This window comes from Gracilinanus agilis, chromosome 3 (genome assembly GCF_016433145.1).
Source record: "Gracilinanus agilis isolate LMUSP501 chromosome 3, AgileGrace, whole genome shotgun sequence".
In the NCBI taxonomy this organism is placed as follows: Eukaryota; Metazoa; Chordata; class Mammalia; order Didelphimorphia; family Didelphidae; genus Gracilinanus; species Gracilinanus agilis.
The window spans coordinates 297,795,816-297,821,019 of record NC_058132.1 but is presented as its reverse complement, the minus strand read 5'-3'; the positions used below and the strand labels follow the sequence as shown (position 1 = coordinate 297,821,019).

Here is a 25,204-nt window from a genome sequence, read left to right as displayed (position 1 = left end):
AAAAAATTTACATAAACTCCAGTTTAATGGATTTAAGTTAGATAAAAGATTATTCAGAGATTGAGTTTTTTTGTTTTTTTTTAAAACCCTTAACTTCTGTGTATTGGCTCCTAGGTGGAAGAGTGGTAAGGGTGGGCAATGGGGGTCAAGTGACTTGCCCAGGGTCACACAGCTGGGAGGTGTCTGAGGCAGGACCTGAACCTAGGACCTCCCATCTCTAGGCCTGACTCTCAATCCACTGAGCTACCAAGCTGCCCCAGAGATTGAGTTTTAAGTGCTAGTAAAATTCTCTAAGGGAAACTTTGGAATTTTCCTCTCAAAATTATTAAAAAGAATAGAATCTCATCTGTCCACAGTGGTGTAGGTACAATCCTGGGTAAATTCAAACTCATCTTTTCATATTCCTTTCAGCCCTGTAATTTCATGGTTTTATATGTGAATATATAAAATATGTATGTACATATATATATAATAGTTCAGATTTTTTAAGTTGAAAGTAATTTTTATGAGCTGTTAAATTTGGAGCATGTAAAGAAGAATCAGTTATGGTTGATCAGTGTTTCTGCCTTATAAATCTCACTGAAAAAATTTATAGAGGGAAAATAATTAACATTAGGATGATAACGTGAATTAAAAAGTTATTAAAATGAGTATATTTTTCATTCCCATAAATGTATTGTGTTAATATTTATCCTAGTATTTGGAATCTCATAGAAATCAATAACATTAAAAATAAATTTGAATTAAAGATTTACCTTGCTTTGGGGAAATCTTAAAGTAAGCAATGAAATGAAAAGTCAGATGATTAATTGTATTATAAAATACATTTTTTTATTTCTATAACAAATCTACAAGAGTATTAGATGTTGGTTTATGGCTCACTTGATGTGGATAGTGTATCATTAAGTAGGCAATTGGAGAACAGAAAAAATTTTAAGATAGAAGCAGAGATAATGAAAAATTAAAAGGACAGCAGCATTAAGTTCAATAGAGCTTTTAAAAGAATACAATGGGGCAGCTAGGTGGCTCAGTGGATTGAGAACTGAGCCAGGAGATGGGAAGTCCTGGATTCAAATCTGCCCTTAGATACTTCCTAGCTGTGTGACCCTGGGCAAGTCACTTAGCCCCAATTGCCTACCCTTACCACTCTTCTGCCTTGGAACCAATACATAGTATCGATCCCAAGATGGAAGATGAGGGTTTAAAAATAATAAGAATAAATAAAAGAATAACATGGCTGTGCAATTTGAGTAAGATGAACTTATTTGTATTTTTTATTTATTTTACTTGTCCTTTTCATTAGCAACTAAAGCATTTTTAGTGAGTTCATCTTTCAAAGAAAAACTTGAGCATGTGTGTCACGTTATAATGATTTGGAATAACTAATTAGTACATTGGGCCTGGAATCAGGAAGACCTGAATTCAAATTCTGCCTCACTTAGCCGTGTGATTCTGGACACAAGGATTTAACCCTTCTTTGCCCCAATTTCTTCATCTGTAAAATGGGGATAAATAACACCTTCCTTTTAGGATTGCTGTGAGAATCAAATGAGGTAATTGCAAAGCACTTAGTGCTGTGCTTGGCATATTGGTGTGTAAATGTTAGATATTATCATTATTAGTATTATAAGCTTAATGGCTATAAATGTTAGGTATTATAAATAGGTTATAAAACTTTTATATAGCAAAAAGTATAATTTAGAGAAAGCCTCTATAATCTTAAATATTTCTTTAACATTATTAAAATCGTTTTAAGAAAATTGGTGTATTAACAAAAATATTAATGAAATTTTGCAAAATAAAATTGCTTAGTGTTTCTGTGGATATTTTAGCTGTTTAAATTTCTTATAGATTTTTTTCCTATATGGTATTCTGCAGGTCCAAAATCTTTTCTTCTTTCCCCTTATTCTGATTCTCAATTACTCTTCCATGTTTTGGGGGCCATGGACCTTAAGGTGACCCAGTCCAATTCCCCCATTTTGCCTATGAGAAAATTGTTACAGAGATGAAGTAACTTCTTCTAAGGCTACAAGGTAGTAATTGACCAAGTTAGGATTTGACCTCAGGCTGTCTGGGAATTGCTGCTCTGATGCCCAAAGTAATTAATGCCTTAATATCCTGTGGAAGAGTGAATTTTAACTTACTCCATGACACTATTTAACCTTAAGGAACTAACTTTTGGGATTTGGCCCTGTTGTTTAAGTAGGTAAGATTCTTTGCTAATTCTCCAATTAAGCACTTAAAAATCATTTGATTCCAGATTCTATCATACAACTTTATACTTTGACAAATCAGTGTTCATGATTTCAGTGTCATTCACTGTTGAAAATTGTGACCCTATCATTCATTCTTTTAGATTTTTATCTCTGTACTTATTCTCTGCCAATTGAATTTTGGCAGTTTTATTTTTTGTATTTGTTTTTCTAGTCGCACAGTGCCCAACACATAGTAGGTGCATGATTGCTGTTTTTTAATGAATAAATGAATGAATTGTGTTTCCATAATTCTTTCAGAGTTTTTTATCCATTTAATATGCAAGAGACTTTCCTCTGATTATTTTTATTTCTTAGTGTTTGGATTGTTTCATTCTCCCCAAGTGATTACTTCCCTTTTCATTCATACATGTTCTTGGTAATTTTTTAGTGTTCTTCAAAGGCAGACCATCTACATCTAATTTACACAAAAAATTTTTAACAAAATATAGAGGAAGGCCTAATCAAGGTTTTCTTTTTCTAAAACATTCTCTAAAAATTCAACAAATCCTGCTTCCTTGAGAGTGTTTTAAAATCAGCATTTTGTGATGAAATACTTTCACATTTTGATTTAATTAAAAATATTAGTAAGTAATGCTTTGTGACTTATTTTCCATTTTAGGTTTTCATTTTCTACATTTTGTTTAGTAAGAATATTATGGGGGACAGCTGAGTGGCCCAGTGGATTGATAGCCAGGCCTAGAGACACAGGAGGGCATAGGTTCAAATCTAGCCTTAGACACTTCTTAACTGTGTGACTCTGGATTAGTCCCTTAACCCCTTTTGCCCAGCCCTTACCACTCTTCTGTCTTGGAACAAATTCTAAGTCAAAAGGTAAGGGTTTTAAAAAAATATTCTGCATTACTTTACACTTAACATAATTATCAATGGTTTATATTCTACTAGATGGCCACTGTATTCTCAACTTTCAAATAATCTGATTCCATTTGTGAATAAGTTGTTTAGAACATGGGACAAATTTCCCCAGTGTTAAAAATGATGATGGGGCAGCTAACTGGCTCAGTGGATAGAGTGCCAGGCCTAGAGACAGGAAGTCCTGGGTTCATATCTGGCCTCAGCTATATGGCCTTGGACAGGTTACATATATCCTGTTGCCTAGCCTTACTGCACTTCTGCCTTGGAAACAATACACAGTACTGATTTTAAGATGGAAGGTAAGGTTTTTTTGTTTGTTTTTTAATGATAATTAAGCTAGGTTAGAAAAATCTGTTTCATTCATGATATAACTGAAATTATATTATTGATAATACAAAAGACCCCTAAATGTCTCATAGAACATCTAATCTACATAGGAATTTGCTTCTCTGACTGATATAATTAAAAGAACTCTTCTTTCTCTCACGCATCTTATTTCCTTTTCCTTCTTCCTTCCCTGTTAAGAGTTGACCAGATTCCTTTTTTGAGGTTACTCCTTTCTCCCTCACCAGTGGCTAGAGCAGATCTTGGCCTGCTGTCAGAATTGGCTAATATTAATATTACTTTATCCCTCTTCCTCTCACCACAGCTCATGAAAACTCCCTCTTAACCCTTCACTTTCTTAATTGTTGAAGCACCTGATCCCCAGCTACTACACCCCACATCACTCTCATTTAAAGCCTGTGGCTTCTTATTATTCCTCTCCCCTTTATTTTTTTTAACAAAAAAATTTTGAATTATGAAGCATTTGTTTTTGTTTTTGTTTTCCTTCAACCTCTGCATTTCAACTGTGAGGGAAAGCCTTTGTATCAGCTATATTTAAGCAGCACAAATTCACATGTTGAACATCCAAAAATATGTCTAATGTTGTGCCTTAATCCATAACTTCTTCAGAACCTTCAAAACCCAAGATAACAAAAGGCTCTCCATATTCTATGTTTTTTTAAGTCATCTCAAGCACCAAGTCTTTAAACATTTAGAATATGTGGCACATTGGGATGGACCAGGTACAAATGTGTCAAGGGAAAGGGCCCAGTTCCAAGCATTTTCCATGAGAAATATTCTAATCTCAGCCAACTCAAGAGTTCTCCTGAATTGATAATTAGGAAATTGTTAAATTATGAAATGGGGACAGGAATGTCTGGTTCTTTGAGTACTTGCTGGGAAAAACCATGATGGGCAGTAGAAAATGGAGCAGAAACCACACTTTAATAGCCATAAAAGGTATAGAGACAAGTGGAAACAAGGGTACAGAAGAAGATATTGTGGCAATAGGGGATAGAGTGGTCAAGGGAAGCAGGCAACATGGGAGAATATAGGGAAGGGGAAGAGGCAGAGGCTATAAAAATAAATCTGTCATCTGACACGAGTTGGGTAGCATTCTTCAGTCATCTGGAATTTTGGTTGATTATTGCATTAATCAGAGTTCTCAAGTTGTAAAAAATTGGTTATTTTAACTATGATTATCATAAATCATTCTACTGGTTATGCTCACTTCACTCTGCATCAGTTGATAAAAGTCCTTAGGTTTCTCTGAATTGTATCTTCATTTCTTATAGCACAATACTATTCCATTATATTCATATACCATACTTTGGCCATTCTCCAGTTGATAGTTATTCAGTCATTCAGTTGTGTCTGTTTTTTTGTGGCCTTGAGGACCATACTATTTATGGGGTTTTCTTGGCAGAGATACTCAAGTGATTTGCCATTACTGGTTCTAGTACCTATTGAGAGGCACCCCCTTAAGAAAAGAACCTTTCCAGTTCTTTGCCCCCCCCAAAAAAGGAGCTGTGATATTTTTATATGTATAGGTCTTTTGCTTCCCTTTTTGATCTTTTTGAGGCATAGCATTAATGCTGATATTTTATCTTCCCCCTATTTTTCCATTAAATCTATACCTAGCTTTAAGAATCTTAGCTCAAATTGCTGAGGCTATAGTAGATGGAAGTGTAATTTAGAACTGAAAGTTGATGTTGAATTAGAAATGAATCGTGTCAAAAGCTTTGTCTCCATCTGTTGATATGATCACTTATTTTTTATATTGTTATTCATATAGCTAAGTTCATAGTTTTCCTAATATTAACATGTTTCAAGATAGAAATTTTCCCTTAAGGACTGCTTTGCCTACATCCCTCAAATTTTGGAATGTTGTCTAATTGTCATTATCTTTAATGATTTGTTCTTTGGCCCAACAGTTCTTTATTAAATTATTTAACTCCTGGTTGATTTTTAATACTTTTTTGTTACTAATATAGTTTTTCTGCATCCTAACCAGTAAAAGATGATATTTCCACTCTTAATCATTTGTGAATTTTTGATGTTCTAATACATAATTTATTTTTTGTAAAGGTGTCACACACAGCTGAGAAATATATGCAGTCTCCTGTTTTATTCAATATCACCATTGGGCTATCATATTTATTTTTCTTAAGATTCTATTCAGGTCTTTAACTTCTTTCTTATTTCTGTTTGTCTATTTCTCATTGTAATTTATTTAGTTTTTCAACTAGTCAATAAACATTCATCAAGCAGTTCTTATGTGCTAGGCTCTGTGCTAAACATTGGAGATACAAAGAAAGGGAGAAGGTCTCACATTCTAGTGGGGAAAACAACATGCAGATACCTTTGTATAAACTATATGCAGGAAAAATTGGAGATTATCAGCAAAGGGAAGGTATTAGAATTAAGGTGAATGAAGAAAGACTCCCTGTAAAAGATGGCATTTTAGTTGGGATTTTAAGGGAATCTAAGAGAGCATTCTGGGCATGGGGCACAATCAGTGAAAATGCCTGGAATCTGGAGGCGAAATGTTTTGCATGAGGAACAGCAAGGAGGCTATTGTTCTAAGTATATATTCAAAGTATCCCAAAAGTTGTAGTGCAGTTTAAAGCTATGTAAATATATAATAAACATAATATATAATTATATATAAAGATGTTTACATGTAAATATATATATTAATATATAATATATATAAAACTTCTATTTGATATAGTAATAGAAATACTGGCTAAAGTAATGTCAGGAAGCTATTTTAAGTTTTTTAAACTATTAAAGCTTAAAATGATAAGACATTTAGGGATACTGTATATTAAGTTTTGAAATCAATTTATATTACCTTTTAGCAAAATGTAGTTTCCTTTATCTCTTGTCTGTTTTCATTGTTGCTTTTTCTGAAATCATAATTGTTACCCCTGCTTTTTTATATTTAGCTGAGACATAATAGATTTTGCTCCTTACACCTTTTTTTAAAAATTCTGTGGTTTTTATATTTCAAGTGTGTGAATTATAAACAACATATTGCTGAATTTTGTTTCATGTGTGCATGCCAAGAGCTGCTATTCTTTTCAACGAAGATAAACTAGAACCCCTTATAATATAGTCACAGGTGAAATAAGGATATCCGTTTGACATAGTACAAGAAATAACTGGTTATAGCAATAAGACTAGAAAAGACAATGAGGGAATGACAGTAGATAAAGAAGATAACAAAAATTATCACTTTTGACATTTGAAAAGATGTAATACTTTAGGAATGATTAGCTAAAATTAATTGAAATAATAACTAAAGCAAACTTGCATAATGTTGTGGAAATCCATAATTAACATTTACATAATATCAATAAAAACTGGCAGGAAGAGCTAGTAAGAGAAATTTGATTTAAAATTATTACAGTATATGTAAAATACTTGAAAGTCTGCTTTCCAAGATACTCACGAACTATGTAGATATAGCTACAGCTTTGTAAATACAAATATATTTACATTTACAGAAAGGAATAAATAATAGAAAAACATTAATTGCCAATGGTTCAGATGAGTCAATGGAATAAAATGGCATTATTACCAAAATTAATTTGCTTATTTAATGGCATGTCAAGGTACCCCAAAATTTTAGAACTATGAATAATAATGAAATATGTGTATGGATGAAAAAGGTCAAGTATATTAAGAGAAATAATGAAAAGGAATGGTAAAGGACCCTAGTAGTGCCCACTATCAAACTATACTGTCATTCAGTCTTCTCCAGTATCTCCCAAAGTCTGCCCAACCTCATATTTGTTGCATCAAGCTGTACTACAAAGCAATAATTATTCAAACAATTGGTACTGATTAAAAATAGATTGATTGGCAGAACCAATTAGACATACCACATACAGAACAAATGTTTCTAATAGTCTAGTATTTACCTAAACACAAAGAACCCTGCTTCTAGGATAAGGACTCACTTTTTGACAGAAACTATAGCAATATTTAAATTTAGACCAATAATACCTCACACTTATTCTAAGATAAGCTTGAGAAGGACATATGCCCTAATTTTAAAGGTTACATTTTAAATTAGAGAATTATAGGGAAAATTATCACCAGATCTTTGGATAGGAAAAAAGGTAAGCAAACAAAGGAAATAAAGAAGGTCACAGATAAAATGGATAATTCTGATTACATAGAATTGAAAAGTTTTTGTACAAACAAGTCACAAATCAAAAGGGAAACAGCTAGGACAAGTTACTTTGCTGAAAGTCTCATTTCCAAGATTACTTCATGAACAGATTCAAATTTATATGAAAAAGAGCTATTCCTTAGTTGATTCCTTAGACCATGAATATGAACACAAGGGCAGAAACCCAGGCTATACCTATATGACAAAATACTTCAGTAATAATCAGAGAAATACAAATTAAGTCAGTTCTGGCATTCTGCCTCAAACCTATCAGTGGCAAAGATGACAAAGAAAAATTATGAATTTTAGAAAATCTGTGAGAAAATAGATGCATTGTTACACTATTGGTGGAACTGCGAATAGGTATAACCATACTGAAAAAACAATTTGTAATTATATGCAAAACGTTACTCAAGAGTGCATGTGTTTCTTAACATCTAGATCAGTGCTAGACTTGTACCCAATAGAGATCAAAGAAGAAATGGTCCATTTTATATAAAAATATTTTGAACAGCTCTGTGTTGGCAACCCCTGCACCCCCCTCAACTGGACATTACAGGAATGCCTACAAATTAGGAATGGCTAAATAAACTGTGGTATAATGAAGATGTTGGAGTACTATTATGTTGTAAGAAATAATGAAAGAATGGTCAACTAGGTGGCTCAGCACATTGAAAGTCAGGTGTTCCTTTTTTCAAATGTGACCTCAGATACTTCTAGCTGTGTGATCCTGGGCAAGTCACTTAATCCCCATTACACAACCCTTATCACTCTTCTACCTTGGAACCAACACAAAGTATTGGAAGGTAAGGATTAAAAACATGATGAAAGGGATGATTTTAAAAGGACGTGGAAATATTTATATGTAAAATAAGCAAAAAAACCAATTCATATTTTAACATTCATATAAAAATGAACAATTTTGAATATTTTTATAAACTGACAATGAAACAAGCAGAACTAGGAGAATAATTTATATAATACCACTAAAATAAACAGTATTGAAAGTTATAAGAACTATGGTCAGTACCTTTTATGATCCCAGGACCCATGATGAAACATGATAATCATTATAGAGAGGTAACAGATTTAGAAACACATAGAGCCACAGAGAGAATTTATTTTGCTTGACTGTGTATTTGTTAGAATATATATTTTTTCTTTTTTTCCTTTTTTTAGATAGTATAGGAAAGTGGGAGGGAAAGAAAATAGATTTATGTAATTAAAAAGTAGAAAGATTGGGAAATTGCTCCAGATATAAAATGTGCACAACTTCCAAATGAGATCATTTTATTATTAGTTTTATTTGTTTTACTTTGTTATAAGAGACTTTTAAGATGTCAGATTAATCTGTAAATTATAAATGTAAATCCAAAACATCAAATAAAACTTTAAAAAAAATTACAGGTTGGAAATCCTCAATGAATTTTTTTCATAATAACTTTATTATAAAAATACTTAGGTTCTTCAATAATATTAATACTGTATCATATTTATTTAGCTACATGAACTATATAGGACTTTTTTAGACTAACCTGAGAACTTGAGAAAAGTCAATTTCAAACAGCTGATTTTCTGATGAACTTTTAGAACATGGTATTTCTGAAGTGAGTTAAAGGGTAGTCATGAAAAAGAGAAAAAAGAAGGGGAAGAAAACCTTCTTTCTTCTTAGTAGCAAGGTTTATTTATCCTTATCAGAATTTAGTGATAGCTTGTCTTCCCTTTCTCTAGCTAGTATAATTTTTCCTTCTCAAATTATTTCTCATTCTTCCACTCGAAATGCCATTTTCTCAGGTGATTGCTTCTAATGGTTAGAAGAAAAGTTTTCTGATAAAACTAATTTACACAAAGGTATAATGTAAAGTGGCACTTAACTTCAGGAGAGAATTTAATAATAGGACCAACCTCTGCTTAACCCCAATAAATCTGATAGAATTTTTCATGTGTAACAAAATGAAGTAAAAAATTGAGACTTTAGTAAAAAAATTTTGGAGTACAGAAGCTATCAAGAAACTTGGGATGACAGCATTTAAAACTGGGAACCATATACATTTTTGAATTAAAGAATCTTAGAGTTGCAAGGGGATTTGGAGGCAATCTCTTTCAACCAAAGCCTGCAAGAATGTCTGCCTATGACATACCAGGCAAGTTGTCATCCAGCTTGAAGATCTGTAGGGAGGAAATTCCATGACCTTGAAAAAGCACTGCACTTTTGTTTAGCTTTAATTGTTAGAAATTTTTCCTAATGTCAAACCTAAATTTGTTTCCACTTATTGTTTCTAGTTCTCCCTCTGGAACTTGGCAAATCCATCTTTGAATATTGAAAACTGTTAAAGCCGCTCTTAAATATTTTTTATTCATTAGGCTAGATATCTCCAGGCCTTGCAGCTTAACATTAATTTCAAAGCCTTTTACCATCTTGGCTGCCTTCTTTTTGATGCTCTCCATCTTACCTAAAATGGACACATTGAACTAAACAGTATACTATGTCCCTGACCAGTGCAGAATATAATAGGCTATATAACCTCCCTAGGCCTAGACTGTTTTTTCCCCTAAATTCAGTGCTTTATTCCCAATCTCTATCCTCTTAGCTTCTTTCAAGGCCCAATTGCTGGTGCCCACTCCTATGGGAAGTTTTGTTTTTGATTCTCCCTCCTCAAATTCTATTATACCTATTGGTATAAATCTGTATGTTCCATGTATGTCCCAGGAGAATGGAAGCTTAAGTATAGGCAATGTTTTTTGCTCCAATGCCTACCATAGTGCTTTGTACATAAAAGGCACTTAATAGATGTTTAATGAATGGGTGTTTGTCTTTTAAAGCAGCCTAAAACATTCTGTTATCATTTTTGGCTACCATATGTCACAGAGCTTGTTCCCCATTAACGCCCATAGCCTTCATTTCTGTATGTACGAAGTTTACTTTTTGAAATGGGTTAGAATTTATATTTTCCTTATTAAATTTTATTTTGTTGGGTTTGGTCTGATGTTCTAGCTTGCAGAGATCTTTTGGCATTCAGATTCATCTGTTATGTAAGATATCCTTGAAGTTTTGTCTCATTTGCAAATTTGATAAGGACACCTATGTCCTTATCCTAGTTATTGATAAAGATGTTGGACAGTACAGGGTCAAACACCAGTCTGTACTTCCAGACTGGGAGAAGTCTAAATATATGTAACACATATGTATAATGTGTACGTATACATATATTTATATAGAATTGTTATAATTTTCAAGTATCAAGCATAAAAAAAGCTAAAAAGAAATACAGAGTCCTTGTGTCTCATAAGCACATCAAACTAAACATTCACACTTTGGCCTCATCTACTTAATTGGTCTTTTATCTTTCATGGAGTTAGCAGTGTTCTTTTAAATTTCTCTGAAATCATAGTTGTTCATAGTTCTTAAATCTTTCAAAATTGTTCATTTTTGTAGTATTAATGTTATAATAGAAATCATTCTTCTGGTTTTGCTCACTTTTTACTCTTCCTCTGTTTATCTTTTCCTTTTCTCTTTGAAACCATCTTTCCCTTCATTTCTTATAGTATCATTTTATTATATTCATATGCCACAACACACATATTTACATACATATACACATACTCTAGTAATCTTTCCCTACCTGAGAATAGTTTGTAATAGTCTCATCCATGAGTTATGTGATACCCTCATGTGGGGTTCATTTGGGCCTTGTGTCTTGAACTCAACATGTATAGCTAGTGTTGCAGTCTTGCTGTGTCCTTAATTTATCCTAATTCTTAACTCCTTATTAGCCATTTTTGTTCTATGTCTTTTTAATTCCAAGATAATTTTCATTGGCAGGAAAAACAAAATAATTGAGCAGCTCTATCATCTCTCAATAGTCTGTTATTTGTGGCCCACTTTTTAAAAAAATCTTTACCTTCTGTCTTAGAAACAAACTAAGTATCAATTCGAAAACAGAAGAGTGGTGAGGGTTAGACAATTGGGGTTAAGTGACTTGTCCAGGGACAAAAAGCCAAGAAGTATCCGAGGTCAGAATTGAACCCAGGTCCTCTTGACTCCAGACCTGGCACTGTTTACTGTGCTACCTCGCTGCCTTTTGTGGGCCACTTTTAAAAAAATAACTTGTAAGGAAACAGAAGCCTAGAGAGTAGAGATGATTTCTCAGGGCACACAGACATTGAATAACAATGAGTTGGAATGCAGGTATCTTGCTTCCAGACCTCATGCTTCATCCCTTAAATTTTACTTAAGGGTTTGATACTGGGGGCAGCTCCTCCAAGATATTTCCCCTTTTTACAGTGTTTTCACTTTTGAACTTTTAAATTCTCTAAAAGTCTAAGGGTTTTTCATCCTATCTTCCTAGCAGCACCATTATATACCTTGGAAACAGTGAAGTTATATCTACATTCAGAAAGCTTGGTGGGACAGGAGGTTACAAGTTCTGGAGTAGTGACAAGGTCAATGGTGACATTAGTCTGTTCTGGTATTTATTAAATTAGGGAGTATCTATAATACTTATATAACTGAACATTTAATATCACTTTAGATTAAACTAAAGGGAAAATGTCTGATATAGTCTTGGTAATAGGTGTGAATGAATGAATGCATTAAAAAGTATTGCGATGCATTGGGCACTGCTAAGTGCTAGGGATACAAATATAATAATCAAGACAGGCTCTGCCCTCCTGGAGCTTATATTTTAATAGGGGAACACAACAAATAAGAGGAAATGGTGTCCAGGGCAATTGGAAGACTTGAGTTTGATGATTAACTTTGCTTTTTAATATCAGTATAACCTGGGTAAAGTCACTTTCCCTCATTACCAGTTTCCTTTGCTGTGAAACTTGAGATTGGATTAAATCAGTGGCTCTTTAAAGTGTGGCCCAGGGACCACAAGGGATCCCTGAGAGCCTTTCATGAGGGTTGTGAAGTGAAAATTATTTTCATAATATTAGAATTTTTAATTTCTAATATGGCAAATGTCAATATATATAAGCTTACCTAAATATTTCTTTGGGATCCTCAATCACTTTTAAGACTTATAAAGGGTGGGAGGGGGAAGGAGAGAGACAATTTGGATCATATAACTTTGGAAAACTTAAGTGAAAATTTATTGCATGTAATTGGTAAAATAAAATATCTTTATAAAAAAAGTTACAAGGGGCAGTTGGGTAGCTCAGTGGATTGAGAACCAGGCCTAAAGATGGGAGGTCCTAGGTTCAAATCTGGCCTCAGACACTTCCCAGCTGTGTGACCCTGGGAAAGTCACTTGACTCCCATTGCCTACCCTTACCACTCTTCTGCCTTGGAGCCAATACACAATATTGACTCCAAGACGGAAGGTAAGGGTTTAAAAAAAAAAAGTTATAAAGGGGTGCTGAGACCAAAAAGTTTGATAATTATTGAACTAGATGATGACTACGGTAATTTCTACTTTTAGATAGTAGTCCTAAGTGCTTCCATTTATTTTGGCATATTCTAGTACTTCCACAATTGGTACTTTTGAACTGTTTATATGTCCTCGCTGCCCAAGCTCTAGTCTCTGCTTCTGAGGACTGGGATTCCTCTGACTACAACCTTAATTTTGTCACCATTTCTATAGTTTAACTGCTGTTTTGTAATTCTGTTGTTCAGGCCTTGATGATTTTGTGCTGAACAATTTTTTTTTTTGTATATAGAAGTGGGAAATTAGGTACAGATGTTACAGGGAGGTAATATTTGGGATATAACAGTAGTAGCAGGTCACTCATGCTGTCTTAATTCCTTCCCTAATTCATTGATACTTGAATTTTAAAAAATATTGATATCTTTCATTTTTATATCACTCTAATTTCTGAATATAGTCTTCCCTAGTCCTTTATCCAATAATCTATCATTTGTAACAAAAAATAGTGTAACCACCCTGTCTCTTGAGTCTTCTGATATATGCTGTGATCCCCATCTATAGTTCCCATCATCCAAAAGAGGGAATGAAGAGCATTTTTTCATTTCCTCTTTGAAGTCAAGCCTTGCCATTATTATTATTATGCATTATTTAATTTCTTTCATTCTGTATATTATTTTACTGGCTCTTAAACCTAACTCTCTTCATATAAGTCCTCAGACTTCTCAGAATTCTCCATATTCATTGTTTTCTTTGGGCACAATACTATTTTGTTGTATTCATGTATCATAATTTGTTTAGCCATTCCCCAAATAATGGACACCAACATTGTTTCCATTCCTTTGCTACCACAAAAAGTTTATGCCTGAGTTATAAAAGAAGCATCTAAACTGGATTTTCCACTGCCATTCTCATCTCAATTTAACTAGTGTATCATTGTCAGTTTAATCTTCCTGATATACTGTTTTCTATTATATCTATATTTTATCTATTGTGTATATATAAATATCTATATATCTATACATCTCTATCATTATATCTCTCCACTGTTCCAAAATTTTTTACCTACATATCTAATAGAATAAATTCTAAAACCTTAATCTAACTATGCAGTCTTCAGAGTCTGTTCTCTAACCTTAGTCTTATTTTCTATTAATTGTTTTCATTAAATATGTCTGCTTCAGACAAGCTGTACTATTATTATTCATTGTCCCTCTGAACATGTTGTTTTCTCTAACCTCAAAACAGCCCTTACTTGTCATTCCATTTCCTCAAGCTATCATTCTATTTCTCCCCTTTCATTGCCAATACCCTAGAAGAAATTCCCTCTACTTCTACTTTCTCATCACCACCTACTCACTTTTCCCTCAAACCCTTACACTCATGCTTCCAACCACCAGTCTATTCAAGTAGCTCTCTCCAAGATTATTAATATATTCTCCTTAAAAAAATAATTAATTGCATTAAAATTCTCAGGTAACTCACTTCCTTTGTCCCGTCCCTCATTAGAGAAGGAATCATTTGACAGAAAAGTATATTCAACATAAATTATATCTTGCTTATTTCTACTTATCACTTTTTTCTCTGGAGCGGGACATACACAAATCATTCTTCAAACAACATTTCTGTTGCTGTACATAGTGCTCTCTTGATTCTACTCATTTCACTTTTCCTAATTTCATGTAGGTCTCTTCTTATTTTTAAAAAAATCAACCTGCTTGTTCTTTCTTACAGAGCAGTAGTATTCTATCACAATTATATGCCACAACTTGAATTCTCTTAACCACTAACTCCAACAACCCTTTCTCAGATCTTCCTTGATATCTGTAGTTTTTCACATTATGCTCTCCTATTTTTCTTCCTATTTTTCTGACCACTCACTCTTTCTCAGACATCTTTGTTGATTTGTTAGCCATCTTAGCCTCCAAAGTGTAGGTAATTCTTAAAATTCTCCATGGGGCAGCTTTTCTCTTCTCTTGACTTCCTTGATGATCTCCTCAGTTCATATGAGTTCAGTTCATCTCATTTCGCAGCTTTAATGTTTCATAAATTCAAATCCTACATTACCCCCCTCACACACACATATGTACTTGAAAGCTAGTATAAATTGACTTTTTATAAATCAGATATCTTGGCGCAAAACAATGGAATTAAAAACAATAACAAAACCAACCTGAAACTAACACTGTAATTCTAATGGTCAAGAAGCTTGGACCTGGAGAATGCCTGAGAAAATATACCTCCCTTCTTTGCAGATGTGGAGAACTATGGATATGGAATACTTGATGTATTGTCAGATTCTGTTTATATAAATGTAGATTGATTTTACCATACTTTTTTTGGTTTGTTTTTAACAAATTCTTTGTTGTAAGGATGGCTTGCTGAATTTAGGAGGGGTAGATATATAAAAAAATGAATCTGATAGGAAGACAAGTGATTTCTAAAAAAAAATTTTAACAACTGGGCAGCTGGGTAGCTCAGTGGAGTGAGAGTCAGGCCTAGAGACAGGAGGTCCTAGGTTCAAACCCGGCCTCAGCCACTTCCCAGCTGTGTGACCCTGGGCAAGTCACTTGACCCCCATTGCCCACCCTTACCAATCTTCCACCTATGAGACAATACACCGAAGTACAAGGGTTAAAAAAAAAATTTTAACAACTAAAAATTGATGACATTGAAAAAAATTATAGAATAGATTTTAAAAAATAAGTCACCCTCATTTTATTGTTCATGTAAAGCTGAATTTTCTTTTTCCCCCCTCATATCCTTTTCCCCATCAGAAGTATGCTTATAGTTTGTTGCTTTAGTTTTGGGTGAGAGAGGTGGGGAAATTGAATGTTCATTATATAAAAAATGGAAAAGGTTAAGACATTTTATTTTTAAATGCAGGGTATATTTACTAGTGGCATATGGGAGGAAAAATCAGATGAAATTTCCTTTGCCGACTTCAAGTTTTCTATCACTCATCATTTTCTTGTGCAAGAATCCAGTGATAAAGAAGGAAAAGAAGAATTATTAGAAGGTAGATATGTTTTACTATATTTTTTGACTCTTTCCACTTAAAAGTTGGTTTTTAATTATGAAAAAAAGTAAAATTTGATAACATTTCATTATGAACTTTTTAAAGCCCTTCTTGGGGCAGCATTTCTTAGAAGTTTTTAATAGCCATTGTATGTCTGAAATGTATGCTTTTTATAATAAAGCTGTATCATTAATTTTTAAATGAGAAATTTTCTATTGAATATAGTCATTCTTAATTCTAAATTATGAGTCAGTTATATTTGTTTATAATTTGAATAACAGCTTATTAAACATATAATGATCTCATAACTGTCAATATCCTCCTGAGGGAAAGAAACAACCAAAAAGATGCAATAAAATTCAAGTGATATTAATTCAAAACAAAGTGGGAAAACTGAGCATCTCATCCTATTTTCGTGTTGGAACAATTATGCATCCTTGTGACCTTTCACTTTCACCTTACCTTCTTCCCTTTTCCTCTGTATTTTAACATGTTCCTTGTTTTATCACCATTAAAAAATATTTGTTAAGTGTTGAAGGTGCCGTATAGGAAGAATTTTATAGAAGATTACTGCTTTCTCATATTCATGACTCATGATAGATATTAGTAAATTATTTATATATATGACATACACACATACATATATCAATATTGTATATTGGTATGTGTATTTAATACACATATGATAATCAGACCTACAAATTTTTCTTTTTAAAGACATGAGTGAATAGTAAACTATATTAAACAGATAAGTACAATTGAGAGCTCTTAGCAAAGAAATGTAGGTAATTGGATAGAATGTTGGTGGGACTTCTTTGTATATATTGCCAGAAAGTTGAGCTGTGATCAGTGCAGTAATAGATTGTGGAAGGAGGCAGAATTTTCAAGAGCTCTTTTTAATGAGAGAAAATATTATAGGGAAATGTGTTATAGGCCTAAGGTGCTACTTTAAGAATGTGTTTTCAGGCCAGGGTAGTAAGAACACAAGAAGAGTATTTGAAAACAAAAGTGTTTCTGAGAATAGCAGGAAAGGAAGGGTTGTAGCATAGAAGAGGAAGGCAGTAAACAGTCTGACATATTTTTGTAAAAATGTATTTATAAAGATATGTTTTACAGCCTCAATAATGTCCCTGGAAATTGCCAATTCTAGAAGCAGTTAATGCTGGGAGTTGGCATACAAATCAATAACTCCCAGATACAAGTAAGGTGTTATGGACCAATCTCTTCTAAATTCCTTTATTAGAACAGCTTGAAAGATGTGAAACCAAAATTTTCCAGTTTGGAGGAGTAGCTGCTTATTTGCAGAAGGCCAGATTTTAAATGTTCAGCAATGTAGTTGGTATGCATATTTACAAAATATAGGGGAGAGCTATCTTATAAAGGGAATAGTTTATCATTTGCTTTTTACAATAAGGAAAAGAGGGGCAGCTGGGTAGCTCAGTGGATTGAGAGTTAGACCTAGAGATGGGAGGTCCTAGATTCAAATGTGGCCTCAGACACTTCCCAGCTGTGTGACCCTGGGCAAGTCACTTAACCCCCATTGCCTAGCCCTTGCTGCTTTTCTACCTTAGAACTAATGCACAGTATTGACTCCAAGACGGAAGGTAAGGGTTTAAAAAAAAACAATAAGGAAAAGACTACTGCTGGTAGATTGATCTTTTTTTAGTAATGTATATGGTACTAATGACTAATATAATGATATCTTTGAAGATGAAGAGCAAAACTGAGCCCAATAGTGTAATAAAAGAGATACATGGAGAGAATTATAAAGATACATATTTGATTATTCATATTTAAATGATCAGAGCTAAAAAAAAGAAACTTCATGGTATTAGTGAATCTTGAAGAAGAATTTTTTATTTGCAGAGAAGTGTTCAACAGAGAAGCTTTCCAGGAAAAATGGCAATGAGCCATTGCCTACTAAGGTTTAGGCACGGAGGCAGTAGACTAGAGCAGCAGTTTCCAAATGTGATCCATGGACCCATAGGGAGCCCTAAAACCTTTTAAAGGGTTTTTTTTGAGGTCTAAACTATTTTCATAATATTACTAAAGTTTTATTTGCCAATTAAAATACTCTTCCCTTTTCCACCTTCATATTTATATGAGGCTAGATTTTTTCATCCAAAATGACATTGCAACAGATTGAAAGTAGAAGCAGATATGAGAATTGAGCTGTCTTCTACTAAACTAGACATTAGATAGATTTGCAAAAATATGTAAAGCAATGTTATATTTTTATTAATTACTTTTTAAGGAAAATATAGTTATTTTTAATTTTTCATATAGTTTCACACTACTTTCATATAGTTTCTGATTTATTTTTAGTGATATTATATTAACATGTAACAAGTTTATTATTTCTATTTTAAATAATTGAAAAAGTATTCTAATAAATTATACATTTTAATTTCTAATATGAGAAATTTCAATAGATATGACCCAGGTAAATAAAAGCTTTTTGGAGTTCTCAGTAATTTTTTAAGATCATAAGGTATCCTGAGACCAAAAATTGAGAACCAATGAACTAGAGTATATTGACTAGGGATAATGTGCCTTTTTTTGATGAAGCCTAGCTTTTGTAGGTCAGTTCAGTTAATTGCCTACTATGTACCAGGTGTTGTGTTAGATTACAAAAATGCAAAGAAAATGAAGTCCCTTGCATAACCTCAAGGAATTTAGATTCTCTCCAAATATTTACAATAGTATAATTTTAAACCGATATAAAACTAATTAAATTTTCTCTAAATGTTTTCTAGATATTGACTTTTTACAAATTACATGTTCTCACAGATGCTATCCCACAATCTATGCAAGATTTGCTATGCATGAACAATGATTTCCCTCCTAGAGCTCATTGCCTGGTAAGATGGTATGTGTACATTTTATTCAATTAAATTTCTGGTATTTTGGGGATTAAAATTCAGTGTAGTAAATAATTATGATTATATTTCTGAGATAACAGAATATTTGATACTCTTTTTTTTGGAACTAAATGTGAAATTTTTTGAGTATAATTCAGTATGGAAATAATGGTTAGCCAGTCATTTTAAAAGCATTTATTTAATGCTTACTATATGTTGGGAGTTGTACCAAGCTCTGAGAATATAGTAAGAGCCAAAAACAGCTTCTCTTTCTCTCCAGGAGCCCACATGCTAATAATGATGTAACTATTGTTATAATTATTGGGAGTCTCTTGATCTATTTGAGATGGTAAATTGATGTACAGAGAGAATAAGATGACCCTTCTCCCTTATAACAGTTGCCCAGGCAGGATCCTTCAGGTTTAAGATGTATATCCCTTCAGGACCCACCTGGGGTTAATTGATATGTTGATTTGGGCTCTTTAGCTAGGATTACGCCTTGTATTCCCTTCTCAAAGCAAGCTTGGAAACTGCTTTAGGAAGGTACTTTAAACTTTATATTAACAAGAAGGAGAGGGGTAAAGGACTGTGGTATAGAAGACCCTATTCTACTGGTTACTAATGAAATCTCAACTGCTGGCAGATGAAGAATCAATGTAGCTTCCCTCTGGTTCAGTCTGGCCAGGACTAAACCAGAGTAGGTAAACTGTTGGGATATTTTGACTTCTTCTTCAATAGATCTTCAGCCTTACAGTTGAGTTATTTCCACCCTTTCCACCCTCTTCTTCATCTCCTGCCCACTTCCCGGATCCTTCCCTGGCCCTGGGAAACCTAGATATCTAGATGATGTAACTCCTTATCTAGGGGCAGTAGACACCAAGGTGGTGGTCAAGTACAGGTTGGCACGGTATCTCAAGTACAGGAAGAGTTTTGCAGAGAGATGTTTGCACCTCTCACTCCAAGACCAGGATCCACCGATCTCCAGCCTCAGCACAGGTCAAAGACCCAGAACCTCTGCAGGATTCTCAACTGTCCCTCCTCCTGCCTCTCGCATGACTCCCTGGGAACATTCCATCCAACTGACTTATTTGTCAATCAAAGGTGATCTTCAAGCTCCCAGAGATTCAATATAACACTATACAATATATATAGTTTAAATGAAAAGTAGTCTTAGAGGGAGGGTATTAGCAAGAGGACTGGGGAAGACTAGAAAAAGTCTTCTGAAGATGAAATTTGAATTGAATCTTGAAAGAAGGCTCAGAAACTAGGAGGCAGAGAATTCCAATTATATGTATAAGCAACAGCAGGTAAGTCAGTATAGATAACTGTGTCAGAGAATGCTTGAAAAGTAAGTATAAGATCAGAAAGGTAGGAAAGGCTTTCATTGCCAACCTGACTTGGAAGTAATTAGGAACCATTGGAGTTTTTTGACTGGGGATGAGGAATATTATATAAATGGCAGGAAGAAAAATTAGAAGACTTTATTGAAATAGCACTGGCAAGAGCATATGAGAGCTTGTAGTAGGGGATCTTGTAGTAGGATTGTGGATTTGTGAGTGGAAAGAATAGGTATATGAAGATAGAAACAGCAAGACTTTTCAACAGATTGGATTTGTGAGGTGAGTGAAATCGAGGATTGTTGATGACATCAAGATTTCAAGTCTGAGTGACTAGGATAGTATTATGGGGAAGTTGTGAAGAGATGCTAACAAGTCCACCAAATAAATTATAGAGGAAAAAGATGAGTGTCCAGGTCAGAGCCTTATAGGACACTCAATTTTTTTAAACCTTTACCTTCCATCTTAGAATTAATACCAAGTGATGGTTCCAAGGGAGAAGAGTGCTAAGTTAGAGTTAAGTGGCTTGCTCAAGGTCACCCAGCTAGGAAATACCTGAAGTTAGATTTGAACCCAGGACCTCCTGCCTCTTTATCCTCTTGAGTCATCTGCTTGCTCTGACACTTATGGTTAATGGGCATTGTGTGGAAAGCTCCAGGGTGCCTAATAGTGGGTCCATTCCCCCACCCCTCCACCCCTAGTACAAAAGTACAGACTTGGAGCCAAAGGCAAAGATGAAAAGATGACAGCTTTATTACTTTCAATTGAAAGGGAACACTTCTCAAGCTAAGGAGTTCAAGAAAATGCCCAAGGAGCAGACTAAGAATCTCCAATTTATAGATGTCACAATTACAAACTGTCCTTATCTTCCCCCCCCCCCCTTAAGTTCCTGGTCAATTGGAACTCTGTCCCCTAAATTAACAATTTGAAGAACAGTCATTTAGATCAGAGGTGTTACAATGTCTGCATGGACAACAGAACAAACATATCTTTTGATACTTTTGGTACCAAAGAAGATAAGATTGTAAAATATTTCCTGGAAAAAAAGACTTCCTTGTGTCTTCTGGGAGCCTTATCTCTGCCCTGAATCACCTAAGAAGTCTTAAGACTTTTCATTTAAGTTTTTCCTTTAAGTTTCTACCCCAACAATTTTAAAGACTCAGCTAGAAGTTAGCATTAAATCCTCTGTAAAGCTACCCTCCCCCCCCCTTTTCTCTAAGCAAACCTTTCTTTCCCCCTTTCCCTTGCCCAATTTACATTCCAAAGGCACTTGCTTTGAATCCCTAAGGCCCTTGGTAATTTAGGGCAGAGGGGAGATAAGTACAGTTTGTAATTGTGACATCTATAAATTGGAGATTCTAGGTCTGCTACTTGGGTATTTTCTTGAGCTCTTTAGCTTGAGAGGTGTCCCCTTTCAATCGAAAGTAATAAAGACGCCATCTTAACATTTTTTTCCTCTGGCTCCAAGTTTGGATTTTTATGCTGGAGGGGAACCCATTATTAGGAACCCCTGAGTGTTCCCCACAGTATAATTTAGATTGAAATCCAGGAAAAAGACTGAAAAGGAATGGTCATATAAATGAGAGGAAGTCTGGAGAACAGCAATGTCACAAAAGCCTAGAGAAGAGTTTCCAGGAAATGAAAGTTTTTGGCAGTGTCAGAAGCAATAAGAGAACTCAAGAAGGATGAGGATCAAGAAATTGCCCTTAGATTTTGCACCTAAGAGACAATTAGAAAATAGCTTGGTAGCTCAGTGAATAAAATGTTCAATTTGGAGGCAAGAGACATGAGTTTGAATTCTCACTGAAACAATTATTAGCTAATTGTCCTTTGGCAAGTCACTTAACCTTTCTTAGCCTCGATTTCCTCACAAGATTCCTGTGAGAATCAGATGAGATATTTATAGAAACACTTTGGAGACAGACCTTAAAGTGCTATATAAATGCTGCCATTCTTATTATTTTTATTCTATAAGAGAGAAGCAATATGAGAGGAATTCAGTTCATTTCATGGACTAAGATGAAGGAAATTTGTTAACAATAGAAGAGGGATTCCAGCAAGCACAAATATAGGATGAAATGTATGTGTGGCTAGAGTATATTTCATGTGAAAATAGTCTAAAGTTTTTAGTGGTCTACAAGCTCAATATTAATAAACAGTATAGTGTGTGACATTCAAAAAAAGTAATATGATTTTAGGCTACATTGAGATAAAATAGAAGTGATTATCCAGCTTTACTCTGTAAGGCAGGATGGGATGTTACACACAGTATTGTGCCACATTTTAGAAAGAACTATGATAATATGCTTCAGAGCATTCAGTAATGTACCCTCTAAAGGAGGGTAATTGTAATAGTTAAGAGCTTAGAGAACATGCCATATATGCATTATTTGAAGGCATTGGGGATGTTTAGCCTGGAGAAAAGAAGACTTAGGAGATACATGATAACTATCTTCAAGTATTTAAAGAACTATAATGTGGAAAGGAATAAACTTTTCTGCTTGTTTCCAGAGGGTAAAATTAGAAGCAGTGAATTTACTCAAAACAGTAGACTTTTTGTAAGGAAATATTTCATGTTATGAATTGTTTCAGTGACTACCAAGGTCCCTTCTAACTCTGAGATTCCATGTTTGACTAGATTTCCTTTCCATCTCCACTTTTTTAAAAATGCTCATCATTTGGTTGTGAGCTGTTTCAAGCTCAAGTTTAGCTGAAGGAAGTTGGGGAGGTGTTGAAACAGTCCACCACATGTCACTACATATCTGCTTAGCTCATGTATTCTCTCTTTCCACAAGTCTTCCCTTACTCTCATCCTTTTCAAGTTACACCACATTATATTTAATTGTGTCCACATTGGATCCTTCTAATAAAATGTCCATTTTCTAAGAACCTTGGCTTTTTCAATTTGCCTTTGTAACCCCAGTATCTAACAGAGCACTTTGCACATAGGTGCTTAGTAAATATTTTGTTCGTTTGACTATTACTTGCTCGTGCAGACCCCTCTTACTGTTTTCCTGCAACACAGTTTATGTCAGTGTCTCACAGTCTGTAACATAACTGAACTTCTTTTAACATGCTAGGACACACTGGAAAAAGGGACTTGTTATCTGGCATCTGTACCTCCTACATTCAATAACACATCATTTATCAGTCTCATTAGAGGGTAGACTATACCTGGTAAGTGAATGTTCTAGATGACTGAACAGCTCAGATTTCTATAGCTTGTAAAGTAAGGTTTATAGAAAATTATTATAGCACCCAAATTTTTTGTATTTTGACCATTTGGGGATGGAAATGATTTTAAAATGCGTTATGTATTTCTTTGCCTTAAACAGATAATATTGAGTATACTCTTTCCTTTTCTTTATTACTCATTAGTAGAACATCAATTTTGCTATTCTGTAATTCAGGAGTGTCCAACTTCAATATAAAGGGACCCTTGTGGGCCCAAATTGACTTAGAAAACTACAAATTAAGAGTATCTATGCTGCTTTATATTTTTATTTTATTAAACATTTCTCAGTAATATTCTAATCTGGATCCATTCAATTTAGCCAGCTAACTCTGCTGTACACAACTTATTATGCCTTCCTCTTATTAATTTGTAGGATTGTTTGGCCCTTTTCTGAATAGCTCCAAATTGCTATAATTTTTTTTAGGTCCTATAATTTTTGAGGTAGAGGTTGTTTTGGCCTCTTATTTCTGTCAAGCAGGTATTTTGGAAGGCTGTTATATAATTTATACCTCTCTCTTTTGTTTTGTTACACTAGAAAACCAGATAACCAAATTTTTTAGAATTGAGTTTTAAGTTAAATCATTAGTTTTAATGAGAGCTTGAGTGAGAGCCTCTCTAAAGAGTAATAAAAAAGTATATGACCTTTAGTACATAGACTCTGAGACTTTTTTTTTTTTGGTGACAATTCAAAGGCCTTTTATCTATATTCTGGAGAGTTGAAATTGCCAGAAAATTGACTTATAGCTAAGTGAGATGATAATGTATATAGATAGACATATATTCAATCAATCCCATACTAGCCATCCTTTCTTTTCTTCTAATAGCCTGTGTCCTTTACTGGTTAACAGTTATTTTTTTTGGCACAATCAAGAATATATTGATAGGCTAGATTATTACAGTGTTCTCATTGCGCAACATTGGCTCAAATTGCACTATGGACTCACTTAATTTTGGAAATTGGAAGGAATATTAGTGACTTTAGTTGAAACCATTATCCTGCATTCACTTGTGTTCTCTAGTTGTATATACATGATTGTTGTTTTCACAATTGTAAGTTCTTTTGAAATATGGGGCTCTCTTTCAGACCCTCTGTGGTATACTCCAGAACACTATGCTAGTCTGGTTCTATACATATAATAAGCAATTAATATTTTACTTTAAGGGATTTCTAAAACCTCAATTTGATGGATATCAGTTTTTTTAAAAGCCTGACTTATAGATGTAAGATAATATATGCAGTGGAAATATCACACTATATTTATCTCACACTTTTCTAGTCCTTGAAAATTTAAAAACTTAAGGTTTACTTAACATTTACTAAAGGACCAAAACTCTTTTTATGTACCTCTTATTACATAACCCTTAAGATGTATTTAAAATATGAATATCAATTTAATTGAATTATAGATATGTATATGAAAATATTTTCCTTTTCTAAAACTTCTGAGGTGTAAAATATAATTTTGCTGCACAAAATGTAATTAAAATGTACTACCTCATCTCATCACGAACCCATATATAACATGAGCATTTGAATATAAAATTTTACACCAAAGTTCAATTTTTTTGAAAAGCTGAATTTCATCTAAAGATTAAACTTAAGTTTGGTTGCATGTCTGGTTAAATAAGTAAAAGGAAGGGAAAAAAAGATTTGAGAGGAAGAGGGTTATTTTATAATTCTTTTTTATTCCCAACTTGGAGTATTATAAATATTCTACAGATGTATAGTAGAGAATAATTGTTTAATA

At 33.8% G+C, this 25,204-nt stretch overlaps 1 protein-coding gene across 1 annotated transcript in view; it reads left to right on the top strand.

The window, feature by feature from the left end:
- RAB3GAP1 (RAB3 GTPase activating protein catalytic subunit 1) overlaps positions 1-25,204 on the top strand; it is a 104,621-nt gene that overhangs the window by 6,800 nt on the left and 72,617 nt on the right. The window contains exons 4-5 of the mRNA XM_044669132.1: positions 15,891-16,023; positions 18,814-18,892. Coding sequence (XP_044525067.1) covers positions 15,891-16,023; positions 18,814-18,892 — 212 coding nt within the window. The remainder of the gene's footprint in view (positions 1-15,890; positions 16,024-18,813; positions 18,893-25,204) is intronic.